Genomic DNA, 22374 nt, shown 5'->3' on the forward strand with positions numbered 1-22374 from the left:
CTGCCATCTGTTCTGTAAACGGTTTCGATTCCTGGGCTAGGTCGTCCTGGATGATGTGAATGGTTGTCGCAATGAAGATGGTGAACAGTGTTGGGGCAATCATGCATCCCCGTTTCACCCCTCCATTGACTGTGGAAATATGACTATTTTTCACTCTCTTTCTGCCAGGTCTATGGATAGACCAATTTTTATTCTTCTCTTAAGCACAAATTCTTATCTATCATTAACAAAAATAAAATGTTCTGCCATGGAAAGAGGTTGGAATATCAATTATTTATCTGGTTTTTAAAATCAATTTGTTGTTTTAAATTCTGCAGTAAGAATAAATTGATACCAATACAATTTAGTTGGCTAAGTCGTCACGCTATAGGTTAAAAAACGTACTACTCAGAGATAAGAAGAAAAACAGTTTCGCTTTGCAATGATCGTACAGGGATACCTGTAACCATAATTTGGTTCTTAATTGACGTTGATGGGAAACTGATTTAGAATTACCTTGAATCACACGACATGATACAGTATATGTTGAAAGTTTTGTGTCAGTGTGATGTTGGCCATAAATAAGCATGTGAATCCATTCCTTATGGAAAATGATTCAGCGTAATATGTGATTCATAATAAAGGTGCTGTAAATTAGCACAATTAACAACTAAAGCTCAGACTGCCTATTTTAACAAATCCACCTACTGATGATAAATCTGGCTCTGTTTTAAAATGTCTGTCAAAAAATTAAATGTATTTACCTGAGTAAAGCCACTTACCACATCAGGGCAATAAGCAGCCAGGACAGCTGCCAGCACCAACCCATCCAACAAATCTAAATCAAAATTAATTATCCAGCGTGTCGGTGGTGCAGCACCTATTCAAAGGAAAATGAATAAAGGTAAAACAATCATGTGAAAATGAAAATAAATATGAAGACAATAGTCGTAATTTACAACGTACAATCAAACTTTGCATGTTCACGTGAATGACAATACTGTTTTTCTGCAAAATATTACCAGTTCATTGAAAAGCGAATCACTTCCAACCACTGCTAATTATGATTTGCACCTCAGCAGAAGTTGCATTATGAAAGCCAGTTAAAGCTGGCATGTACCACTTAAAGTTACCTACAACTATTAAAACGAAAGGGACTTGCTGACTATAAGAATTTGGAGTGGTAAGCAGGGTAGCAATTATAATTTTGTCAAGCTGGCCTGGTTTGGCAACTTGAATGTCCAGGAGCGGAAAAGACTGCCAAATGCAATGACCACTGCCCAGTCCATCACCAGCTTTGACCCCACCATCGAAGGGATCTATTGAAGTCGCAGCCTCAAAAAGGCAGCCAACATCATCAAAGATCCACACCATCCTGGCCACACACTCATTGCCGTCGGGAAGAAGGTACAGGAGCCTGAAAACTGTCACGTCCAGGTTGAGGAACAGCTTCTTCCCTACAGCCATCGGGCTATTAAACCCAACAAATAAGCTCTGAACTGCAACAGACTATTATTATTATTGAACTATATTTGTTATTTATTGAGTATGTGTGCATGTGTATACACACACACTGAACTTTTTTTTTCTTGCGTTATGTACTATGTTTACATATTCTGCTGTGCTGCAGCAAGTAAGAATTTCATTGTCCTATCTGGGACACATGGCAATGAAACACTCATGACATGACTGGCTGAGTCAGATTCAAACTTTATTGTCATTGTGCAGTGTACAGTACAGAGACAACAAAATGCAGTTAGCATCTCTCCAGAGGAGCGAACTGGTTCCTTGGCATGTTATAAATGTTAAAAAAAGCTCTGCACTTTTCCATTACTCCAAATGAATACTGCCACATCAATAACCATGATTTGGCCAATAATAGTGGTGTAATCGGCAAATTTATATGTGGCATTAGAGCTGTGCTAAGCACATAGTCATGGGTGTAAAGAGGATAGAGCAGAGGGCAAAGCACCCTATGGTAGGGGTAGCTATGAACGTTATGTCGAGTCATTATATTTCTTCATCTTTACTGTCTTTGAGGTGTGCCTGTTTTTATGGTCATTGAGAAGGAGATGGTGTTACCAATCCACACTGATTGAGGTCTGCCTATGAGGAAGTCAAGAATCTAGTTGCAAAGGGTGATAGAGAAGCCCAGGTCTTGGAACTTACTGATGAGTTTGGAGGGGATGATAATGTTGAATGTAGAGCTGTGGTCATTGAACAACAGTCTGACATACAAGTCCATATCCAGATGGACCAGAGCAGACTGAACAGCTAGTGAGATAGCATCTGTCGTTGACCTGTCATCGGGATAGGAAAATTGAAGTGGATTCAGGTCATTTCTGAAGCAGTTTGATTTGCGTCATAACCAACCTCTTGAAGCACTTCATTTTGGTGGATGCATGTCCGACGAGACGGTAGTTATCGAAGCAAATCACATGCTCTTCTTGGACACTGGTAGGATAAATGCCTTTTTGAAGCACATGGGAGATGTAATTGAATGCTTGAGCCATTTGGTCCACACAGATCTTTAGCACTCGGTCAGGTATGGATGCTTTTGTGGATTCACCCTCTTGAAGAATGTTCTGACATAGGTCTGAGACTGAGGACACGGGATTGTCATGTGCTGTAGGGCTCCTGCTGGTGTGTCATTCTTCTTCTTTCAAAGCATGCATAAAGGCATTGAGCTCAAATGAAAGTGATGTCATGTTGCCACCTATGCTATCCAGTCTAGCCTTTTCGCAGCTGTGAATCATCCGTCTGTGGCTCCAGCTTAGCCCAAAATTGCCTTTTTGTGTTATTGGTGGCTTTCAGGAAGTGGTACCTGGACTTCTTGGAGGATACTGAAGGGTCAGTCCTAAATGCCATAGATTTCAGTCAATGAGGTCAACCAGACGATACAGCTTCTTCACCACCCTATCTACTTATATTGCCATTTTCAGGCCGCTTGTACTCCAAGGTCTCTTAATTCAACACTTAAAATAACACTCCCCAGTACCCTCCAGATTCACTATTTGTGTTGTGCCCTTGTTTAACTTCCCAAATGGCATGTGACCTTGACACTTGCCAGACAACTCACACATAATGGAGCAGAGTATAGAGCACTTCTGGGACCATTGTGGAAGTCATTTAGCCTATCCATTTATCCAGGTGTCACATTTGTAAATACTACCAGGTAGGACATTTGGACAGGTGCATCATGCATAGGAAAGGTTTAGAGGGATATGGGCCAAATGCAGGGTCTAGTGTAGATGGGCCATCTTGGTCGGCATGGACATGGGCCAAAGGGTCTGTTTACATGATGTATGACTATGACTATGTGCAATAATGGAGCAACAATGCACCATTTTCTTCAGACTTCAAGGCCTCAAGAGCTCGCAAACCAGCTGTTCCCAGATAGTTACCATAGCAGGCATTCCTCTTGGAATATCTGACATGACATTTGGCATGCTTACAGAGAGTCAGAAGGATACTCAGCAGGAAATACATCCACCAGGATGTTCCCGATCGGAGGGGAATCCCTGAACTCGCGGAGGCACGCAGGTACAGCAAACACCGGGGAGGCCTTCAAGGAGTTTCGGAATCGAGGCCATCGGGCAGGATCTCCCAGCATCAACAGAGCTGGAGATGCCGATTGTAAGGGAATTCACGATCTCAGGGGAATCCCCGACCTCGCGGAGACTCTCAAGTACTGTACCTGTAAACACCTAGGAGGTCTTCATGGAGTACAGAAATGTGGTCGTCGGGCAGGACTACAAGTAAGACTGAAGCGTAGGGGACTTCGGCCCCCTCTCCCTACCATCCTACTGGCCAACATACAGTCACTAGAAAACAAAGTGGAGAACTTAAGGTCAAGGCTGCTTTACCAAAGGAAGCTGAGGGAATGCACTGTGTTCTGTTTCACAGAGACATGGCTCACCCTTAGCTCCCCAGACTCAGCGGTCCAGCCTGAAAGGGGTTCTCCATCCACCGTATGGACCGTACACTGGCATCTGGGAAAGGGCGAGGAGGGGGCGTCTGCCTCATGGTTAACTCTGCTTGGTGCTCAGACGTGGCTGTCCTATCTAACTCCTGCTCTCTGCACCTGGAACAACTGGCGGTGAAGTGCCGTTCCTTCTACCTACCGAGGGAATTCTCCCCTATCATCCTGACCGCGGTCTACATCCCACCCCAGGCATACGTCCATCTGGCACTGGAGGAGCTGCACGCCGTGGTCAACAAGCACCACACAGTCTACCCCGAGGCGTTTACCACCGTAGCCGGGGACTTCAACAAAGCCAACCTGAAGAAATCGCTCCCTAACTTCCACGAACATGTCTCCTGCAGCACCAGAGGATCAAACACCCTTGAATCGGGTGCACGACCATCAGACGCCTATCGCTCTATCCCTCGCCCTCACTTCGGAAAATCCGTTGCTTCTTCCTGCATACAGGCAGCAACTGAACAAAGCACTCCCAGAGGTGAGGACTGGACAGAGCTGGTCGGGGGTGGCAGAGGAACAACTCCAGGACTGCTTGGAGTCTGTAGACTGGGCAATGTTTAGGAACTCGGCAACAGACCTGAATGAATACGCCATAGTTGTCACATAAGGAAATGTGTGGAGGACTGCGTTCCAACAAAACCTTCCAAGTGTTTCCGAACCATAAGCCTTGGAGGAACCATGAGATCTGCATTCTTCTGAAGACCAGATCCCAGGCATTCAGGTCTGGCGATGCAGAGGTCTATAAGAAGTCCAGATACGACCTTGGTAAGTACATCAAAAAGACCAAAAGGGACTTCTGCTCTAAGCTGGAGGATGAGACGGATGTTCGGCAACTGTGGCAGGGCTTGAATACCATCACATCCTACAAGGAGAAATCAGGAGGCAGCTCAAACTACAGCGAAACATCACTCCCTGACGAGCTTAATGCGTTCTACGCACGGTTCGATAGGGAGAACATTGTACAGAGTCTGCACAGGTCTTGAGAACTATACAGCCTCAGTTCTACAGAGTTCTCAAGTGAGATCGACCGCCTGACCAAGTGGTGCCAGCACAACAATCTGGCTCTCAACATCAGTAAGAACAAGAAACTGATTGTGGACTTTGGTAGGGGAAGGATGAGGACCCACAATCCTGTTTATATCAACGGGTGTAAAGGGTCAATAACTTCAAATTCCTGGGCATGCATATATGCAGTGCAGTCAGAATTTGGAGTATGCATCAATCACATTAATTAACAGTTAGCATGAAGATGATATGCTGCCTGCTTCAGAAAAAAATAGCAACGGTTAATTGTCCAATTTTAGAGATTACCTAATTTTGCCTCTGATAATTATAATTTCCATTCCAAAAGCAAGAACACACACTCTACAATTACCTTTCGTGCTACATGCCCACACAGATTTTCTCATGGATTCATAGTGAAAGTTGAGCCATGTCAGCAGGACACGCTCACCAATAGAATATACATTGCTGGAAAGAGGATCAGCATTTATTCTCGGTAAGCTTTCTAAGCATCTTAGATTGCTATGCATATTGTTGATATCCTTCACAGTCAATCGAGAAAGCACAAAAACCTGAAGAGAAAACAAATCAACCTTGGCATTACTATATTATCAATTTTACAACAAATATATGCACTTGAGCAAATAGATGACATGTCTGGCAGTAAATTTAAAAATCTCTAACAAATGAAATTTTAACAAAGCCCAAAATACTACTTTGAAACATCCACTCTCTTATCTGCGGTATTCATGGATGTGTGACAATTGTCATCAGAGAATGAAGCAACTTTTGCTGCTTATCCTTCTCACTGATTGCCACTGAATTGCACAGTCTGCATTCTGGAACTTGAGGTTAGTATGACCTTTGTTCTGGAGTAGAAACAACATAGATGAAACGGTTTCCTATTTGTCTTGAAGAACAGGGACTCGGGGTATTAGAATCATATAGCAAAGAGTCCTATGCTGTCTATCAAACATCCTTAAACACCAATCCTATACTTATCCCATTTCATTTTTCACAAATTCCCATCAACTCCTTACATCTGGAACAATTTACAGCAGCTAATTAATCCATCAAACTTTGGATACTGGAGGAAACTCGAGTATCTGGACCCACAAGGTCACAGGGAACATGTACAAACACCACACAGGCAATACCAGAGTTCAAGGTAGAACCTGTGTCGATGGAACTATGAGGCATCAGCTCTACTAACTGTTCCATTATGCTGCCACCACAAGTTCTACTCCAGCAAGAGATGCAGCACTACAGTGAGAAAATATTGACCAGTTTAAAGTCAATAATGCACTTATCTGGCACTAGTTTGTATTGACATTAATTCATTCTATTGTGAAACCATTCGCTAAAATTATGGCTTTCAAGCCACCGTGAACAAAGTTGGAAATGGATTTCTGCAGAAAAGGTACTGCAGCCCTTCTTACTTGACAGGGACAAATGCTTTCTTCTCACATTTGTAAATACCTAAAATTATACTGTTTTATATCTTTAAATATTCAGCAATTGAGATCCCATTACCATCTCGAGTAGTGAATTCCAAAGATTCAGTACCTGTTGGATAAAGGAATTTCTTCTCAACCATGTTTTGAATCATATTTCAAGATTAAGACCTTGGTCATAAATGAGAATAAGATAAATCATGTTTGCTTCAAGTTGCAAAAATGATGGGGGGACATGGGAATATCTACAAAAGGGTGAGCCAGGATTACCATAGGGATCATTTGCAGTGGTCACCCTGTCGCCAACTTAATGGGGACAGTTGGAGAGATGGGAAAATGAACAAAAGATATGAAATGGAGAAGATGTACCTGATGGTGAAATATCATTGAAGTTGGAAAAAATTGCACAGGATAACTTGTTGAAAAGCAGATGCTGGTCGGGTGAAAAGATAGAACCACAGGAACACATATACTGTACTTGGAAGAGCTCCAGAGTTAGAGGTACCACAGGGATCAATGCTTGAGATCCAGCTCTTCATTTTTAAATGTGGGAATAAAATATATTATTTCTAAGACACAGAACTGAATGGGATTACAAATTATGAGAAGAATATAAGGAAGCTTCAAGGCAATTTAACCAAGTTTAATGAGTGGACAAATGCCTGGCAGTTGTAGTATTATATGGATAAAAGTGTAGCGATCCACTTGATAGGATAAACAGAAAGTCAGAGTATTATTTAAAGAGTGACAATACTGGGAAATACAGATGTTCAAATGGACTTTGATGTCATTATTCACCAGTCACCAAAAGCAAACATCCAGGTGCACTGAATGTTTGAAGTGGCAAACATATATTGGCCTTCATTACGTGACAGTTTGGGTACAAGAGCAAGGGAATCTTATCACAATTATACTGCACCCTAGTGAGACCACACTTGCAGTATTGTGTGAAATTCTGGCGAAATTGAAGAAAGTAAGCGCTTGTCATATAAGCAGCACAACGGGGCTTCACTAGTTTGATTCCTGGGTTGATAAAATTGACGAGGAGATTTCTTTAAAACACAAAGTTTTTATAGTCTCAACTGGCTGGATATGGGAAAGAGACCTCCTCTTGTTGTGGGTGTAGATTCAGGGGTCATGGACTAAAAAAGAAATCGGGATTTAACATTTAACACTAAGATGAGTGAAAGTTCTTCACTCAGAGAGTGATGATGAGGAATTATCAACTGCAGAAGGTCATGAAGGCCATAGCTGAATATACACAAAAAGCAGATGAATAGATTTCTGAACACAATAGACATCAAGAAGTATGGGGAAATAGCAGGGAAACAGCAGGAAAATGTTATTGAGAGGGAGGAATAGCAACAATCATATTGAATGTTGGAACTGGTTTGAAGGCCTATAACAAACATAAACTTCATGTCCTTTAACAAATGCCAGACCAGGCTTTTTTCCTTCAGTCGAGGTTCAATTATTTGTAAAATTATTCAAATTGCTGCATAGCCTTTGACATAACTACATCCACCCAATGACCTCTGTATTTATGAACAACATAACCATGGAGAAAGCATAATGCACTGAAAGACCCTTTGTGCACACAATTAAGCACAATTTCTCAACACTGATCTCTAATAGTTACAGAGAGATACAGTACGGAAACAGGCCCGTCTGCCCACTGAATCTGCCCCGACCATCAACTATCCATTTGCAATAATCCAACATTAACTCTCATTTTTTAATTCTCCCCCAATCTCATCAACTCCCTTCCGTTCTCCATATAGTTTCTTATATTGTTTTGCACCTTCAGAATCTTATGAACCCTTAGAATCCTACGATCAATACCTTGATCAAGCGCCGATTTAGCTTTGTTCAAGACTGGTGAGATGATTGATTGGTCACAAATATAAATTCAACATCAGAACACCTCAAATATTTCCTTCTTACTTTACCACAAATGCACTTCAAATACACAAAATATTGCGAACATATTTATCTCATACAAATATCTCCCTCTCCTGCAGATATTAGAGAATAAACATGGTCTAATTATTAGCAACAAAAGACAGGTGATAATTACAATTTTTTTTAATTCAAATAATTTACTTAAAGCAAGATTGTATATTTGAAAAAAATTTGTTTTGTCTTCCTTTACATTTCACAATCTCAAAAGATATGAGGAGTAATTGGAGGCAAGCTGTGTAATTTGCTTTAATTTGAAAAATAAATAAGAAGCCACCATTGAATCATCTGCTCAATGCTATTAAACAAAGCCTAAAGCTAAAGAAAAATCCTCCAACGCTTCAAATATTGAATGAGATAGATGTATTCAAGAAAATGACTTTATGCACTTGATCTATCAATTGAATTGGACTAATTATCTTTTACCTTATTAAAAAATATAATGTGCAACTAATATTAAGCCTAGAATTTATAGAATGGCTCAGTGTTGAGAAATTCTGCTCAATTCTGTGCACAAAGAGTCTTTCAGTGCATTCCGCATTCTCCATGGTTATGTTGTTCATAAATACAATGGTTATTGGGTGGATGCAGTTATGTCAAAGGCTACGCAGCAATTTGAGTAATCTGGCATTTGTTCAAGGACATGAAGTTTATGTTTGATATAGGCCTTCAAACCAGTAGATTTATAGAATGGCTAATGCTTTTAAATTGCGACAAGTCTTATATTAAAGAAACAAAAGACTATTCAATAGACACATTTGAAGATACCCATGTTCTGATGTACTTTTTTAATTGTTTAATATTTTTATTTAACACATTAGAAAGTTAGATATACATGTTAAATTTTATGTGCATAAACAAGTAATGATGAGTTTGAATCATTTTACCTTGTAAATCTGCAGCAATATATCAGTCCATGAACGCTTGCTTATTGATTCAAAGACATCTTCATTCAGGTCAAAAATGTTGGTACTTTCGGTGTTCTGTAAACAATGCTGAAAGAGTGAAATATAATCTTGATACTATGCTGTTTTGAAATGCATTTTAAGTACCAAGCCTTACATTATTGCAACTCTGAGTGATAGATTTTTCTGATCTATTATGGGCAAAATAAATCAGGTAATCATATCTCTTATACAATATTACATAGACAACCACCGTTATTCTAATGTAAATTCTTTATTTTAAAAAGAGTAGCCTTACAACCAAATTACTCTCATTTGTAACACGTCATAAAGTATCTGCAGGATTAGGCCAAGCAGCAGAAATCAACCAAACTATATTCTGCAGTTATAATCTTAATAATATCTCTACCATGTGAGCAAAGGAAAACAATCTGAACAAAAAAGTCTCCAAAGCAGTTTTGTTTATTGATACCATAAATCATAGGAGCAGAATTAGGCCATTCAGCCCATCAAGTCTGCTCCACCAATCTATCGTGGCTGATCTAGTTTTCCCTCTCAACCCCATGCTCCTGCCTTCTCCCCGTAACCTTTGACATCCTTGGTAATCAAGAACATATTGATCTCTGCTTTAAAAATGTCGACCTCCACAGCCATCTGTGGCAATGAATTCCGCAGATTCACCACCCTCAAGCTAAATATATTCTTCCTTATTTCCATTCTAAAGGAATGTCCTTTTATTCTGATGCAGAGCCCTCCAGCCCTGACTCCTCAACTACTGCAAACATCCTCTCCACATCCACTCTATCTAAGCCTTAGATACCTGTCTCTTTAGCAAGTAAAAAAAGTGCCATTGTTATTGATATTCAAGACTATGATGTCGCTTCATTTTTCCAAAACATTTGCTACTTTTAATGTAGCATGGACATGGATATTCACAATGCCGGGATACCATTAATACCCCAAATATTTAACAAATTTAGTGCTAAGACCTTACTCGGCTCTCCTCTCTGGGGTAATTAAAGCATTGTATGAAAGTTGTGAAAAAATTATCGAATAAGTTTATTTTCATTGTATGTGCAGCAATATGGAAGTCAAAAACGACAAATATTTGCCTGCCCTTTGATCGTGATCATGATCAGTTTGTAGTGGCCTGGACAAGGTCAGGAAAAGGCTGGAAGCCAGGCAGGTTCAGAAGTCCTTTAATGAAGCATGACAAAAACACCTGATAACCCCCCCAAGCAGAAATGGGAAATCCCGTGGGCAGACCACCGGCCCTGTCCCTCAAGAGCCGAGGGGAATGACCCAAGGAGTGGCCTAATATCCAGGGACCACCACTGGAAACCCCCAAGAACCGGAGGCACGAAACGGACAAGAGGGCGCACGCGGCGACCAGCCCGGTAGCGCACCATGCCCGGCACAGGAACCGGCAACCGACCAACAGGTGCAGGGGACGGAGTAGCCACTGGAGGAGGTACCCTAAATGGAGGGCGCCCTCGCAGGTGGGGCCGCGTGACCAGCACCGGCCAAACTTCAGCCATGCAACCAAAACGGTCTCAAGCCGATCCCTTATGTTCCAGGACCCAGAAGGGACCCTCGTACGGCCGCTGGAGGGGTGCCCGATGAGCATCCCTACATAGGAAGACGAACTGGCAGTCCTCCAGAGCAGAGGGAACGGAAGGACGGAAGGACCCATGACGAGACGTGGGCACTGGCGCCAACTTGCCCACCATCTGCCGAAGACGTTGCAGGGCATCCGAAGGCTGTTCCACCTGACCCCGTGCCGGTGGAATCAACTACCTGGGCACAATTCAGGGCAGCCTTGAGTTGGCGATTAAACCACTTCACCAGGCCGTTTGCCTGTGGATGATATGCCGTAGTGTGGTGTAGGCGAACCCCCAGGAGGTGTGCCATGGCCAACCACAGTTCCGACGTGTACTGAGGCCCCCAGTCGGTTGTTATGTCCAGCGGCACCCCGAACTGGGCGATCCAGTGCGCCACCAAGGCCCGAGCACAAGTGGCCGTTGATGTGTCAGCCAGCAGGAATGGCTTCAGGCCACCGCGTGAAGCGGTCCACCACAGTGAAGAGGTAGGTCATGCCCTGGGAAGGCGGCAGCGGCCTCACGATGTTCAGGTGAATGTGGTTGAACTGCTGCCGAGAGTAGATCTGGCGCGGGGCCCCCTTAGGCTTAATGCCGGCCCCGCGCCCCCCCCCCCCCCCCCCCCCCCACTCCCTCCGACACGGACACGGAGTGATCACCGCCCCCCCCCCCTTTTTTTTGTTAAACATCTATTTCCTTCGTGTGTTTTTATTTATTTTCCCCTTACCATTTCCGTCCTTTTTCGATAGTTGCCATGACCCGTTTGATGTCATCATTCGCCCTGCTCCTGGTCTCAGCCCGCACCGATCTGCCGGACATGCTGTGTGTGTGTGTGTGTGTTTGTTTGGCAGTGTCTGAGGGGAGAAACGCCGGCACCAAGAGCAAGCGAACGCGCGGACAGAAGGACGAAAGCAATGATCCTAGAGCGGAATAGGTGACATTTCGGGCGGAGACCCTTCTTCAGACTGACAGGGAAAGGGAAACGTGAGGTATAGGCATCTTCCATTCATTTGTCCTTAGTACAGTCCATATCTCTTGAACATCTTTCCCCTGACTCAGTCTGAAGAAGGGTCTCGACCCAAAATGTCATCTATTCCACTCTATGATCGTTGCTTTCGTCCGTCTGTCCGCTCGTTCACTCGCCCTTGGATTAAGTAGCGCAGGATAAAGCTGCGAATTTACGCACAGGATGGACACTGGAAACTGAAAACTAGGGGGAACTGAACACTGCGTAACCCCACATTTCCATCACTGGCCGTGAGTCAACTGCCAGCCCACCAGCCGTGAGTGAGTGAGCTGCCAGCCCACTAGGCTAGAGTGACTGAGCTGCCAGCCCAAGATTCCATTCGGCCCACAATGTCTATTCTAGCCCCTGGAAACCAGTCCCCTCAGCCCACAACACCAATACTAGCGCTCCAGAAAGCCCCCCCTCCCCCCCCCCCTCACTGGCCACCAATATTGGAATTGGTGGAATATTGCGTTGGGGGACCATCCCTCCCGTGTGAACATGGGACTCAACGGGTCCCACTTAGTTTCCAAAGATTTAAAATAGTAAACCAATAAAAATTTTAAACCATAAGCAAGGATCAGACATTAAATAGGAACTCTGTTTAGTACACAAAAGGTACATAAGCAAGTACAGTGAAAGGTTTTTGTTTTGCATGCTATCCGTTAAAGAAAAGAACTACATCAATACATTCAAGCAGCCAGAGTACACAGATAAAGGAAAAGGGTACAACAATTAGGCATGATATAACATTAAGATAGTTCAAATTTTCTCCAATGATGAAGATGGGAGGTCAGGGACTGCACTGTAGTTGATGGGAGGACCGTTCGTTGCCTGTAACAGCTGAGAAGAAACTGCTCCCGAATTGGAGTTATGTATTTTCAAACTTCTGCACCTCTGCCTGATGGAAGAGGGAGAAGAGGGAGTGACCAGGATTAAAAACTGTTCCTTCATTACACTGGGGTCCTTGCTGAGGTCTGGGCTACGTCCACAACTCTCTGCAAATGTCGTGCTGTTTTGGATGGAGTTGTTCCCTAACCAGGTTGTGATGCAACCCAAGAAGATGCGTTCTACTGTGGGATTTTATTCTGATTAGTGCAGGTGCGGGGGCTATGGGAAAAAGACAGGAGAATGGGGTTGAGAGGGAAACTTAGCTCAGTCATGTAGCTGTAGTAGGCTGCCTCAATACATCTTCCAAACACCTACCTACCTTGTGTGAAAAAGTTACCCCTCTGGGTCCTAATAATCCCCCACCCCCCCCCCCATTCTTAAGTGCCATGTTAAGAAAACAAATATTTATTTACCTTAGGAAACGAGAAGTGTTGAATAGTGCAATGCAATTGTAATATACATTCCACAGGGTCACTGGGCAATAACGGTTTGCTGTCAGACCAAGCAAATGATGGCCACTTAGATGGTTCAGCACATAAAATTGTTTTGTTCCCTTCTGCATGATTTATTCTGCATCAGAAGAAATGTACCTTTAGAATACAATGATTTTGTACTTTAGTTTAGTTTAGAGATGAGCTAGGAGACAGGCCTTTGGCCCACTGAATCCACACCGACCACTGATCACCCATTCATGCGAGTTCGATATTATCCCACTTTATATCATTAGGAGCAATATTGAGGAGAGCCAATAAATTACAAACCAAATCTACAAATGTTTTGAGGATGTGGGGACGAAACAGGAGCACCCGGAGTTAACCCATGTGGTCACAAGAGCGTGCCAAACTCCACATAGACACCACACGAGGTCAGGATAAAAGTTGGTGGTAGGAGGCAGCAACTCTACCAGCAAACACCACCATGCTGTCCTTATTTACTTCACTGTTATCAACATTTTCCATGTTTATCTATGATTCGGAAACCTACAACCCTTCAATTTCCCTGAGTAGATTACCTGTGATGTTGCTTGTCCAAAATGAAAGGACATTTAGATTTATAATAAGATTATTACTCCCTGAAAATACTATATTATTATAATTTAAAAGTTAGAGAAAAAGGCTTTTTTTCTTATAGTTATCAAAATTGAACCTCTAGTTTAACCTTAAATTCCTGTTATCTTTCTGTTTCATTCCAAACAATGCCTTTCACTTTATAGTGTTTTCACCTTTATATCTGAGATGTTTTCAACTCTTTCCCTGCCTTTCTAAATGTCTCTCCTCATCTCTGTCCTTTCATATCCATGTTTTTTAATAGCATTCCTCTCTTCAAGTATCTAGACCGGATTGCACACTTACATTGAAACGCTAGGTTCATGGAACATAAAACTGATGTTGGGCTCAGCATATAACCATATAACCATATAACAATTACAGCACGGAAACAGGCCATCTCGACCCCTCTAGTCCGTGCCGAACACATAATCTCCCCTAGTCCCATATACCTGCGCTCAGACCATAACCCTCCATTCCTTTCCCATCCATATAACTATCCAATTTATTTTTAAATGATAAAAACGAACCTGCCTCCACCACCTTCACTGGAAGCTCATTCCACACAGCTACCACTCTCTGAGTAAAGAAGTTCCCCCTCATGTTACCCCTAAACTTCAGTCCCTTAATTCTCAAGTCATGTCCCCTTGTTTGAATCTTCCCTACTCTCAGTGGGAAAAGCTTTTCCACGTCAACTCTGTCTATCCCTCTCATCATTTTAAAAAACCTCTATCAAGTCCCCCCTTAACCTTCTGCGCTCCAAAGAATAAAGCCCTAACTTGTTCAACCTTTCTCTGTAACTTAGTTGCTGAAACCCAGGCAACATTCTAGTAAATCTCCTCTGTACTCTCTCTATTTTGTTGACATCCTTCCTATAATTAGGCGACCAAAATTGTACACCATACTCCAGAATTGGCCTCACCAATGCCTTGTACAATTTTAAACATTACATCCCAACTTCTATACTCAATGCTCTGATTTATAAAGGCCAGCACACCAAAAGCTTTCTTTACCACCCTATCTACATGAGATTCCACTTTCATGGAACTGTGCACAGTTATTCCCAGATCCCTCTGTTCACCTACATTCTTCAATTCCCTACCATTTACCATGTACGTCCTATTTTGATTTGTCCTGCCAAGATGTAGCACCTCACACTTATCAGCATTAAACTCCATCTGCCATCTTTCAGCCCACTCTTCCAACTGGCATAAATCTCTCTGTAGACTTTGAAACTCTACTTCATTACCCGCAACCCCACCTATCTTAGTATCATCTGCATACTTACTAATCCAATTTACCACACCATCGTCCAGATCATTGATGTACATGACAAACAACAGTGGACCCAACACAGATCCCTGTGGCACCCCACTCGTCACTGGCCTCCAACCTGACAAACAACCATCCACCATTACTCTCTGGCATCTCCCATTCAGCCACTGTTGAATCCATCTTGCTACTCCACCATTAATACCCAACCATTGAACCTTCTTAACCAACCTTCCATGAGGAACCTTGTCAAAGGCCTTACTGAAGTCCATATACACAACATCCACTGCTTTACCCTCATCAATTTCCCGAGTAACATCTTCAAAAAATTCAAGAAGATTAGTTAAACATGACCTTCCAGGCACAAATCCATGTTGACTGTTCCTAATCAGACCCTGTTTATCCAGATGCTTATATATATTATCTCTAAGTATTCTTTCCATTAATTTGCCCACCACTGACGTCAAACTAACAGGTCTATAATTGCTAGGTTTACTCTTAGACCCCTTTTTAAACAATGGAACAACATGTCAGTATGCCAATCCTCCGGCACTATTCCCGTTTCTAATGACATTTGAAATATTTCTGCCATAGCCCCTGCTATTTCTACACTAACTTCCCTCAATGTCCTAGGGAATATCCTGTCCGGACCTGGAGACTTATCCACTTTTATATTTCTCAAAAGTGTCAGTACTTCCTCTTCTTTGATCCTCATAGTTTCCATAGCTACTCTACTTGTTTCCCTTACCTCACATAATTCAATATCCTTCTCCTTGGTGAATACCGAAGAAAAGAAACTGTTCAATATCTCCCCCATCTCTTTTGGCTCTGCAGATAGTTGGCCACTCTGACTCTCTAATGGACCAATTTTATCCCTCGTTATCCTTTTGCTATTAATATAGCGGTAGAAACCCTTCGGATTTACTTTTACCTTACTTGCCAAAGCAACCTCATATCTTCTTTTAGCTTTTCTAATTTCTTTCTTAAGATTCTTTTTACATTCTTTATACTCCTCAAGCACCTCATTTACTCCATGCTGCCTATAACTATTGTAGATATCCCTCTTTTTTTCCGAACCAAGTGTCCAATTTCCCTTGAAAACCATGGCTCTTTACAATTTTTTACGATTTCCTTTCAACCGAACAGGGACATAAAGATTCTGTACTCTTAAAATTTCACCTTTAAATGTACTCCATTTCTCTTCCACATCTTCCCATAAAACAAAACTGTCCCAATTTACTCCTTTTAAATCCTTTCGCATCTCCTCAAAGTTAGCCTTTCTGGTGCTTCACTGCAATGTCAGCAGTTTCCCTTTGAGTTATCAGTCAGGGCTGCAGATAAGAGCCATAACATTCATTTTAAGGGAAAAGCACACAAGAGAAAAAGCAGCAGTGGCCATAAGGTTCCTCAAGCAAACTGCTGGAATTACTTAGCAGGTTAGGCAGCATTTGTGTAGACAAAGTGATAGTTTTTGTTTCAGGTCCAGATTCTGCAGCAGGATCGAGACTATAGAAGGGAGATAGAATATAAGGTGTTGTTATTCCGGTCTGCATTGAGGCTCACCCTTACATTTTTGGAGGGAATATTGACATCACTGGCAAAGCGAGATTTTATTACTCATTCCTAATTGCTCTTGGGATCAACATTTCTTTCCGTTGAAGAACCATCGCTTGGGAATTACTAATTAACCTAGTATCATTATACATACTGTCAATGATAGGCTGATTGCTAATTGTTTCCATGAAGTTTTTTCTCAAAAATTTATATTCCAAATGTTTCAGCCATGGGTCGAAGGTGGCTTATGAGCTGCAGGTTCCTCCCGAGGGGTATAAGCAGTTTAACTTCAGTGCAGCACTGGAGAAGTCAATGATGAGTAAACTTTTAAACATTATTATCTCAATGAAATTAATGGCAATCACCATGGAGTTTATTGAAGGTTTATTAGAGAAGCTTGAGTTGCCTTCCTGTCCGTTAATTATGAAATTTACTGGGGCTTTTCAAAATTTGATGAAATAGAAAAAAAGTGTTTCCCCTGACGTAAAGGTCAGTAACCAGAAGACATGTATTTAGATAATTTGCAAAATAAAATAAAGAAAAGGTTATTTAGTTAGTACTTTAACATTGATGTAGACACTACATGATTCTTCATGATGTAAACTGTCCCCTCCTATGACACCTTAAGGAAAATTTGTATGTTATATCATTCTCACCACGAAAATAAACTATTCTGGATTCTATTTAATTACACTGGTTGATACTTCAGTCGAGCATCTGAGATACTATCTTTTAGAATTAAAGGATGAAAGAATACTTATCTGCCCTCTCATTTGTATGTAAAAATTCCCAAGGCACTATTTGAGTAATTGTGGAATGGTGTCCTGACCAACATTTAACCTCCAATAGATCCAAAACAAATCATGTAGTCTATTAATTGGTATTTGCAAAACTTCACTGTGGAAATGAATTATTTAATTTCCTTATGCTGTTTCTCTCCCAATGTTCACATAAATGCATTCAAATGTTGATCAAGCTGGTGAAAAATGGTAATCATAATTATTTATAACTGCATGATTTTTTATCATTTTCTGTACTTACCTTCTTAGTGACTCTGGGATAGAAATAGGATTCATTCCATTTGGCCAACCAAACAGACTGACCCAGACCTGTATAGCTGTTAGGACCTTTTGGCAGAATACATCTTCATCAAAAAACATGAGCTTTTTCCAATTGTTCGTGACACCTAAAAATTCACGATCACTCACTTCACTGCCCTTATCCATTTTGGAAGTACCAGTGGTACCTGCATGAAAGAGATCATATTTCATGTTTGTAAAACTTTAACCAACAGAAAAATGGCCTTAACTGCTTCGGCACAGTAGCGCTGCAGTAGAATTGCTGCCTTACAGTGCCAAAGACCCGGTTCGATCCTGCCTACGGGTGCTGTCTGTACAGAGTTTGTACCTGGGTTTTCTCTGGGCGCTCCAATTTCCTCCCACACTCCAAAGACATACAGGTTTGTAGGTTAATTGGCTTGGTAAAATTGTAAGTAGTCCCTAGTGTGTGTAGGATTGTGTTATTGTGCGGGGATTACAGGTCAGCGCTGACTCGGTGGATCAAAGGGCCTGTTTCCACGCTGTATCTCTAAATTAAACTGAATAAATGTGTTAACTGTGAGTTACTAAATTTAAATCTAATGTCATCCCTTCTTGCAAATTCTCTCACATTAAGTCAAAATAGCAGTTCAATATTCTAGTGTTTGCAATTACCAGTACAATAGACAATAGACACTAGACAATATGTGCAGGAGAAGGCAGGAGTAAGCCATTCGGCCCTTCGAACCAGCACCACCATTCAATGTGATCATGGCTGATCATCCACAATCAGCACCCCATTCCTGCCTTCTCCCCATATCCCCTGAAAGTATTGAAAGTATCCAGAGAACCGGCCTCCACTGCCCTCTGAGGCAGAGAATTCCACAGACTCACAACTCTCTGTGTGAAAAAGTCCACCAGTATGTTGACCAAGAAGTATACAGCATTTATTTTACAGGCAAATCAAAAATCTCATGGTCCCACACTCCAACTGTTGAGTCAACCTCAGATTTGCATAATATGGAGAAGGTTGTGGCAGTTTAAACAATTACTGTAATCCTACCTTTTCTCTATAGCACATCAGGAGGATGTTGGTGGAACCATATTATATCATCAACCATATTATGTCATCAAAAATAGCATTCATTAAAATCTAATATAAGACAATCTAAAAATTCCTAATTTATGGAAAGGCTGTGGCCATTATTCTGGATACCCAAAAGGAAAAGGAGCAGGTACTTAGTTTATCAAATTTTTCTCCAGCACTGATATGTCTACAAGATAGATTGCTCATGTGGAGGCTCAGATGATTATTCTCCGGTGGCGCTGTTGCTAGCTGCCTCCGCCTTCAGTCCGGTATCTTTTTTGCTTTTTTTGCTTTTCCTGGAGAGGATGCGACTATTATTCGAGTCGCGTCCTCGCCCCCCCCTCCCCCGCAGCCTACCTACTGGATTGGCGTGGCCTTTCCTGCCGGGACCAACCAGAGCTCCAGCAGCGGCGGCGCAGCGTTGGATACATCGCGGGCGGGCGATGCCTTACCGGGGATCGCCGTTTGGAGCACCGGAGTGCTGGGCCTGCTGCACCGACATCGCGGAGCTGTGGTTCGCAGAGCTCCCAATGCGGGCGGCGTTGATCAACATCGCGGAGTCCTGCGACTCCGCCCGGCTCGGCTTGTGGACTTTGGGAGCCGCGGACTCCAGTGGGAGGTGGCTGATCTGGAGGTCCGGGCCGCTGAGGATGTTCTCTGTCAGGGTTCGGCGTCGGGGTTCCATCGTTCCCGGCAAGAGGGCCTGAGCATCGGGCCGCCCGTGGCGGCGACTGCGGGTGCTCAGGAGGCCCCGACCACGGGTGAACATCTGGGAAGATTGGCGGGGAGGTTGGCTGGACTATGGTACCTTCCTTAACGTTGGTGCCGCTGTAGGGTTATGTTGTGTCGTGGACTTCTGTGTCTGTGGACTTCTGTGGGGTTTTTTTGGTGGTTTTTTTTAATATGTTTTATTTATTTATTATTTATTTTTATGTTACTTGACTGTAGGGAAAATCCATTTCGTTGTCTCTTATGAGATAATGACAATAAATTGAATACAATACAATGATTATTCTCAATATCTTCTCTCCAACTCCTACCTACTCTGAAGCAAATTAGAGTATCTTGAAAATTCATCAAATATAGTCCCAATAATTACTACTTTGATCTCCCAGCAATGCAAAGGCATATCTTTCACATTTTATTCCTGGTTCTAACCAAGTCTTCTTTTACTATCTTTGTAATAACTTTATTTTATCAAATTTCTATTTGATAATCCATGCCACATGGACAAATTTAATTTCAGATTTATATATATGCATACAAGACAATAGTTTACCTGGAGAAGAATCTGGAAAATAAGAAGACACAGTCGAAAATGCCGTGAGTGTAGATGAACTTAGTGAGGTTCCAGGGCTGTAATATGGTTGAAGAATGACTTTTCCATCACTTGGATAGTTGGTTGAAGTAGTTGCTAAGAAGCAAACAAAGGATTATTAGTGAATATCAATTCATTCCATATTTATCTGAGTATAGTAAAATCTCATATTTTATTTGAAAGTCAGCATGACCAGATGGTTTAATCATATTGTAAGCCAAGACAAGAAAAAAAAAGTGTTCTAGTCAACTGTTTTCTTCAATAATGATTAGCACAAAATCCAGGCAAAATTTACACTTAAATAAATGATCACTTTTGAGAAATCTGCATGAAAGTGATAAGACCTGCAAAAAAGTTTTTCGCCAAATCTGTTGAGAGGTGATAACAGAGAAATTGAGAAATTAGTTGAAGGTAATAATTCTGAAAGTCAAAGATCAGGGCCACAGGGATGAACATGGAACAGAATGACACAGGGCAGGAACGCCCATTATCACACAAGGTCTGTGCTGAACAAGATGCCGAGTTAAATTAATTTCTGCCTGCACATGAACAATATCCCTCCATTCTATGTCTCTCCATATACTTATCTAAAAGCTTCTTAAATGGTGCTATCATTTCTGCTTCCACCACCATCCTTAACAGCACGATCCAGGCATCCACTATTCTCGGTGTAAAAATAAAACTTGCTCCGCACATCTCTTTTGAAATTTCCTCCTCTGACCTTAAAGCTATACCCTCTAGGCTTTGACATTTTCACCCAGGGAAAAAGGGTTCTGAATGTCTACCCTATCTATGCCTCTCATGATTTTATATACTTCTATCAGCGCTCCCCTTCTTCTTCTTGCACACTCAAGATTAGAAGTTGTTCAGCCAGAGTTGAACACACTTCTCGGCATCCGCATACAATGATGTCTGTCTTCCGCTTCTTGTGCGTGGTGGTGGAAAGATTGTTGGAAACAGGGCCACGACGTGAATGCTCTTTCCTTGACCCCAGCGCCCCCCTCAATCTCTGACAGTCCAGAGAAAACAATTCAAATTCAGGTTTTGGAATGACTCAGATATTGAAACTACAGCATCCTGTGCAGTCAACCATAACACTAATCCTTTACTTAGTTCTATTTTAACATTGTTTTCTTTCATTTCTACCTTGCCCTATTTGTCACAAAACTCTCATTCCAAAAATTATCACCTACTGAATTTATGTTTCCAGATGGTCTCTGAGCTGACTTTCCATTATCTAGTAGATAAAAATGTTGGAGAAACTCAGCGGATGAGGCAGCATCTATGGAGCGAAGGAAAAGGTGACGTTTCGGGTCGAGACCCTTTTTCAGGCTAGCACCCATGCAGAACTCACTGAAATCTACCTCCGCCACATGGACGACTGCATTGGTGCTACCTCCTGCACCCATTCAGAACTCACTGAAACCTCCTCTCCCAATTGCCCCACAGCTCAAATATCTACTTGGTTCATTGATAACCTGCTTTCAATTAATGAGAGCAATGAGATGCTTGCTCAAAATTAGGAAAAAAAAATATTATGATTAAATTTCAGAATTTCTGTGCTATTTAAACATTCATGAAATCAGAAGTGTCAAAAAAAAAATATTCCTTCAACATATGAGTGGCCTTTCATTTGGAAAATCAGTATTTTTCAAATGTACGTACCATTGTCCCACTATCTTAGCCCCCTCCCACCCCCACCCCCCTCCAATCCACTCCACCTATGTTCCACCCTTTGGCTTTGCGTTTCACTCCTCTTTCACACTGGCTCTCTCCTTATCAATACCTATTTGTATCCTTGCCTCATTTGGTCCCGTTCTGTCACCTTTTTGTCTAATTTTTATTTCTAGCCTTTGTCATCCATCTGCCAATCAAACACTCACCTCACCAGTATCCGACTATAATTTTCCAGCCTTTGAACCCACCTCTTTTCAAGCTTTCTCCTCCCCACTACAATCAATCTGAGGAAGAATCTTGACCCAAAACCTCACTTAAACGTCCATCAAGTTACGTCCACATTGTGTTCCATGAAAGATCCAGCACCTGCAGTTCCTTGTGTCTACGGAATTGAATGAGGATTGCTAGAGCAGGTACCAGCATCAACTGCTGCACTACTGTGCCACCCCACACAAAAAAAAGGGTCTCGGTGTGCTGAAACATTAGATCAGCACTGAACAGAAAGACAGAAGAAGGATTTAAAAGTCAGGCAGCCAGAAGAGCTGTTCGAGGTGGCCAAAGCATATCATCAGCAAGGAACAACGTTTGTGCAAGTGAATATTTAGAA

At 42.0% G+C, this 22374-nt stretch overlaps 1 protein-coding gene across 1 annotated transcript in view; it reads right to left on the reverse strand.

Annotated features, from left to right (window-relative positions):
• cfap47 (cilia and flagella associated protein 47) overlaps positions 1-22374 on the reverse strand; it is a 433070-nt gene that overhangs the window by 291018 nt on the left and 119678 nt on the right. The window contains exons 28-33 of the mRNA XM_033032292.1: positions 20052-20186; positions 17690-17894; positions 13190-13346; positions 9264-9371; positions 5337-5535; positions 762-859 (exon numbers count right to left, since the gene is read on the reverse strand). Coding sequence (XP_032888183.1) covers positions 762-859; positions 5337-5535; positions 9264-9371; positions 13190-13346; positions 17690-17894; positions 20052-20186 — 902 coding nt within the window. The remainder of the gene's footprint in view (positions 1-761; positions 860-5336; positions 5536-9263; positions 9372-13189; positions 13347-17689; positions 17895-20051; positions 20187-22374) is intronic.

The sequence above is a fragment of the Amblyraja radiata genome, chromosome 14 (assembly GCF_010909765.2).
Source record: "Amblyraja radiata isolate CabotCenter1 chromosome 14, sAmbRad1.1.pri, whole genome shotgun sequence".
In the NCBI taxonomy this organism is placed as follows: Eukaryota; Metazoa; Chordata; class Chondrichthyes; order Rajiformes; family Rajidae; genus Amblyraja; species Amblyraja radiata.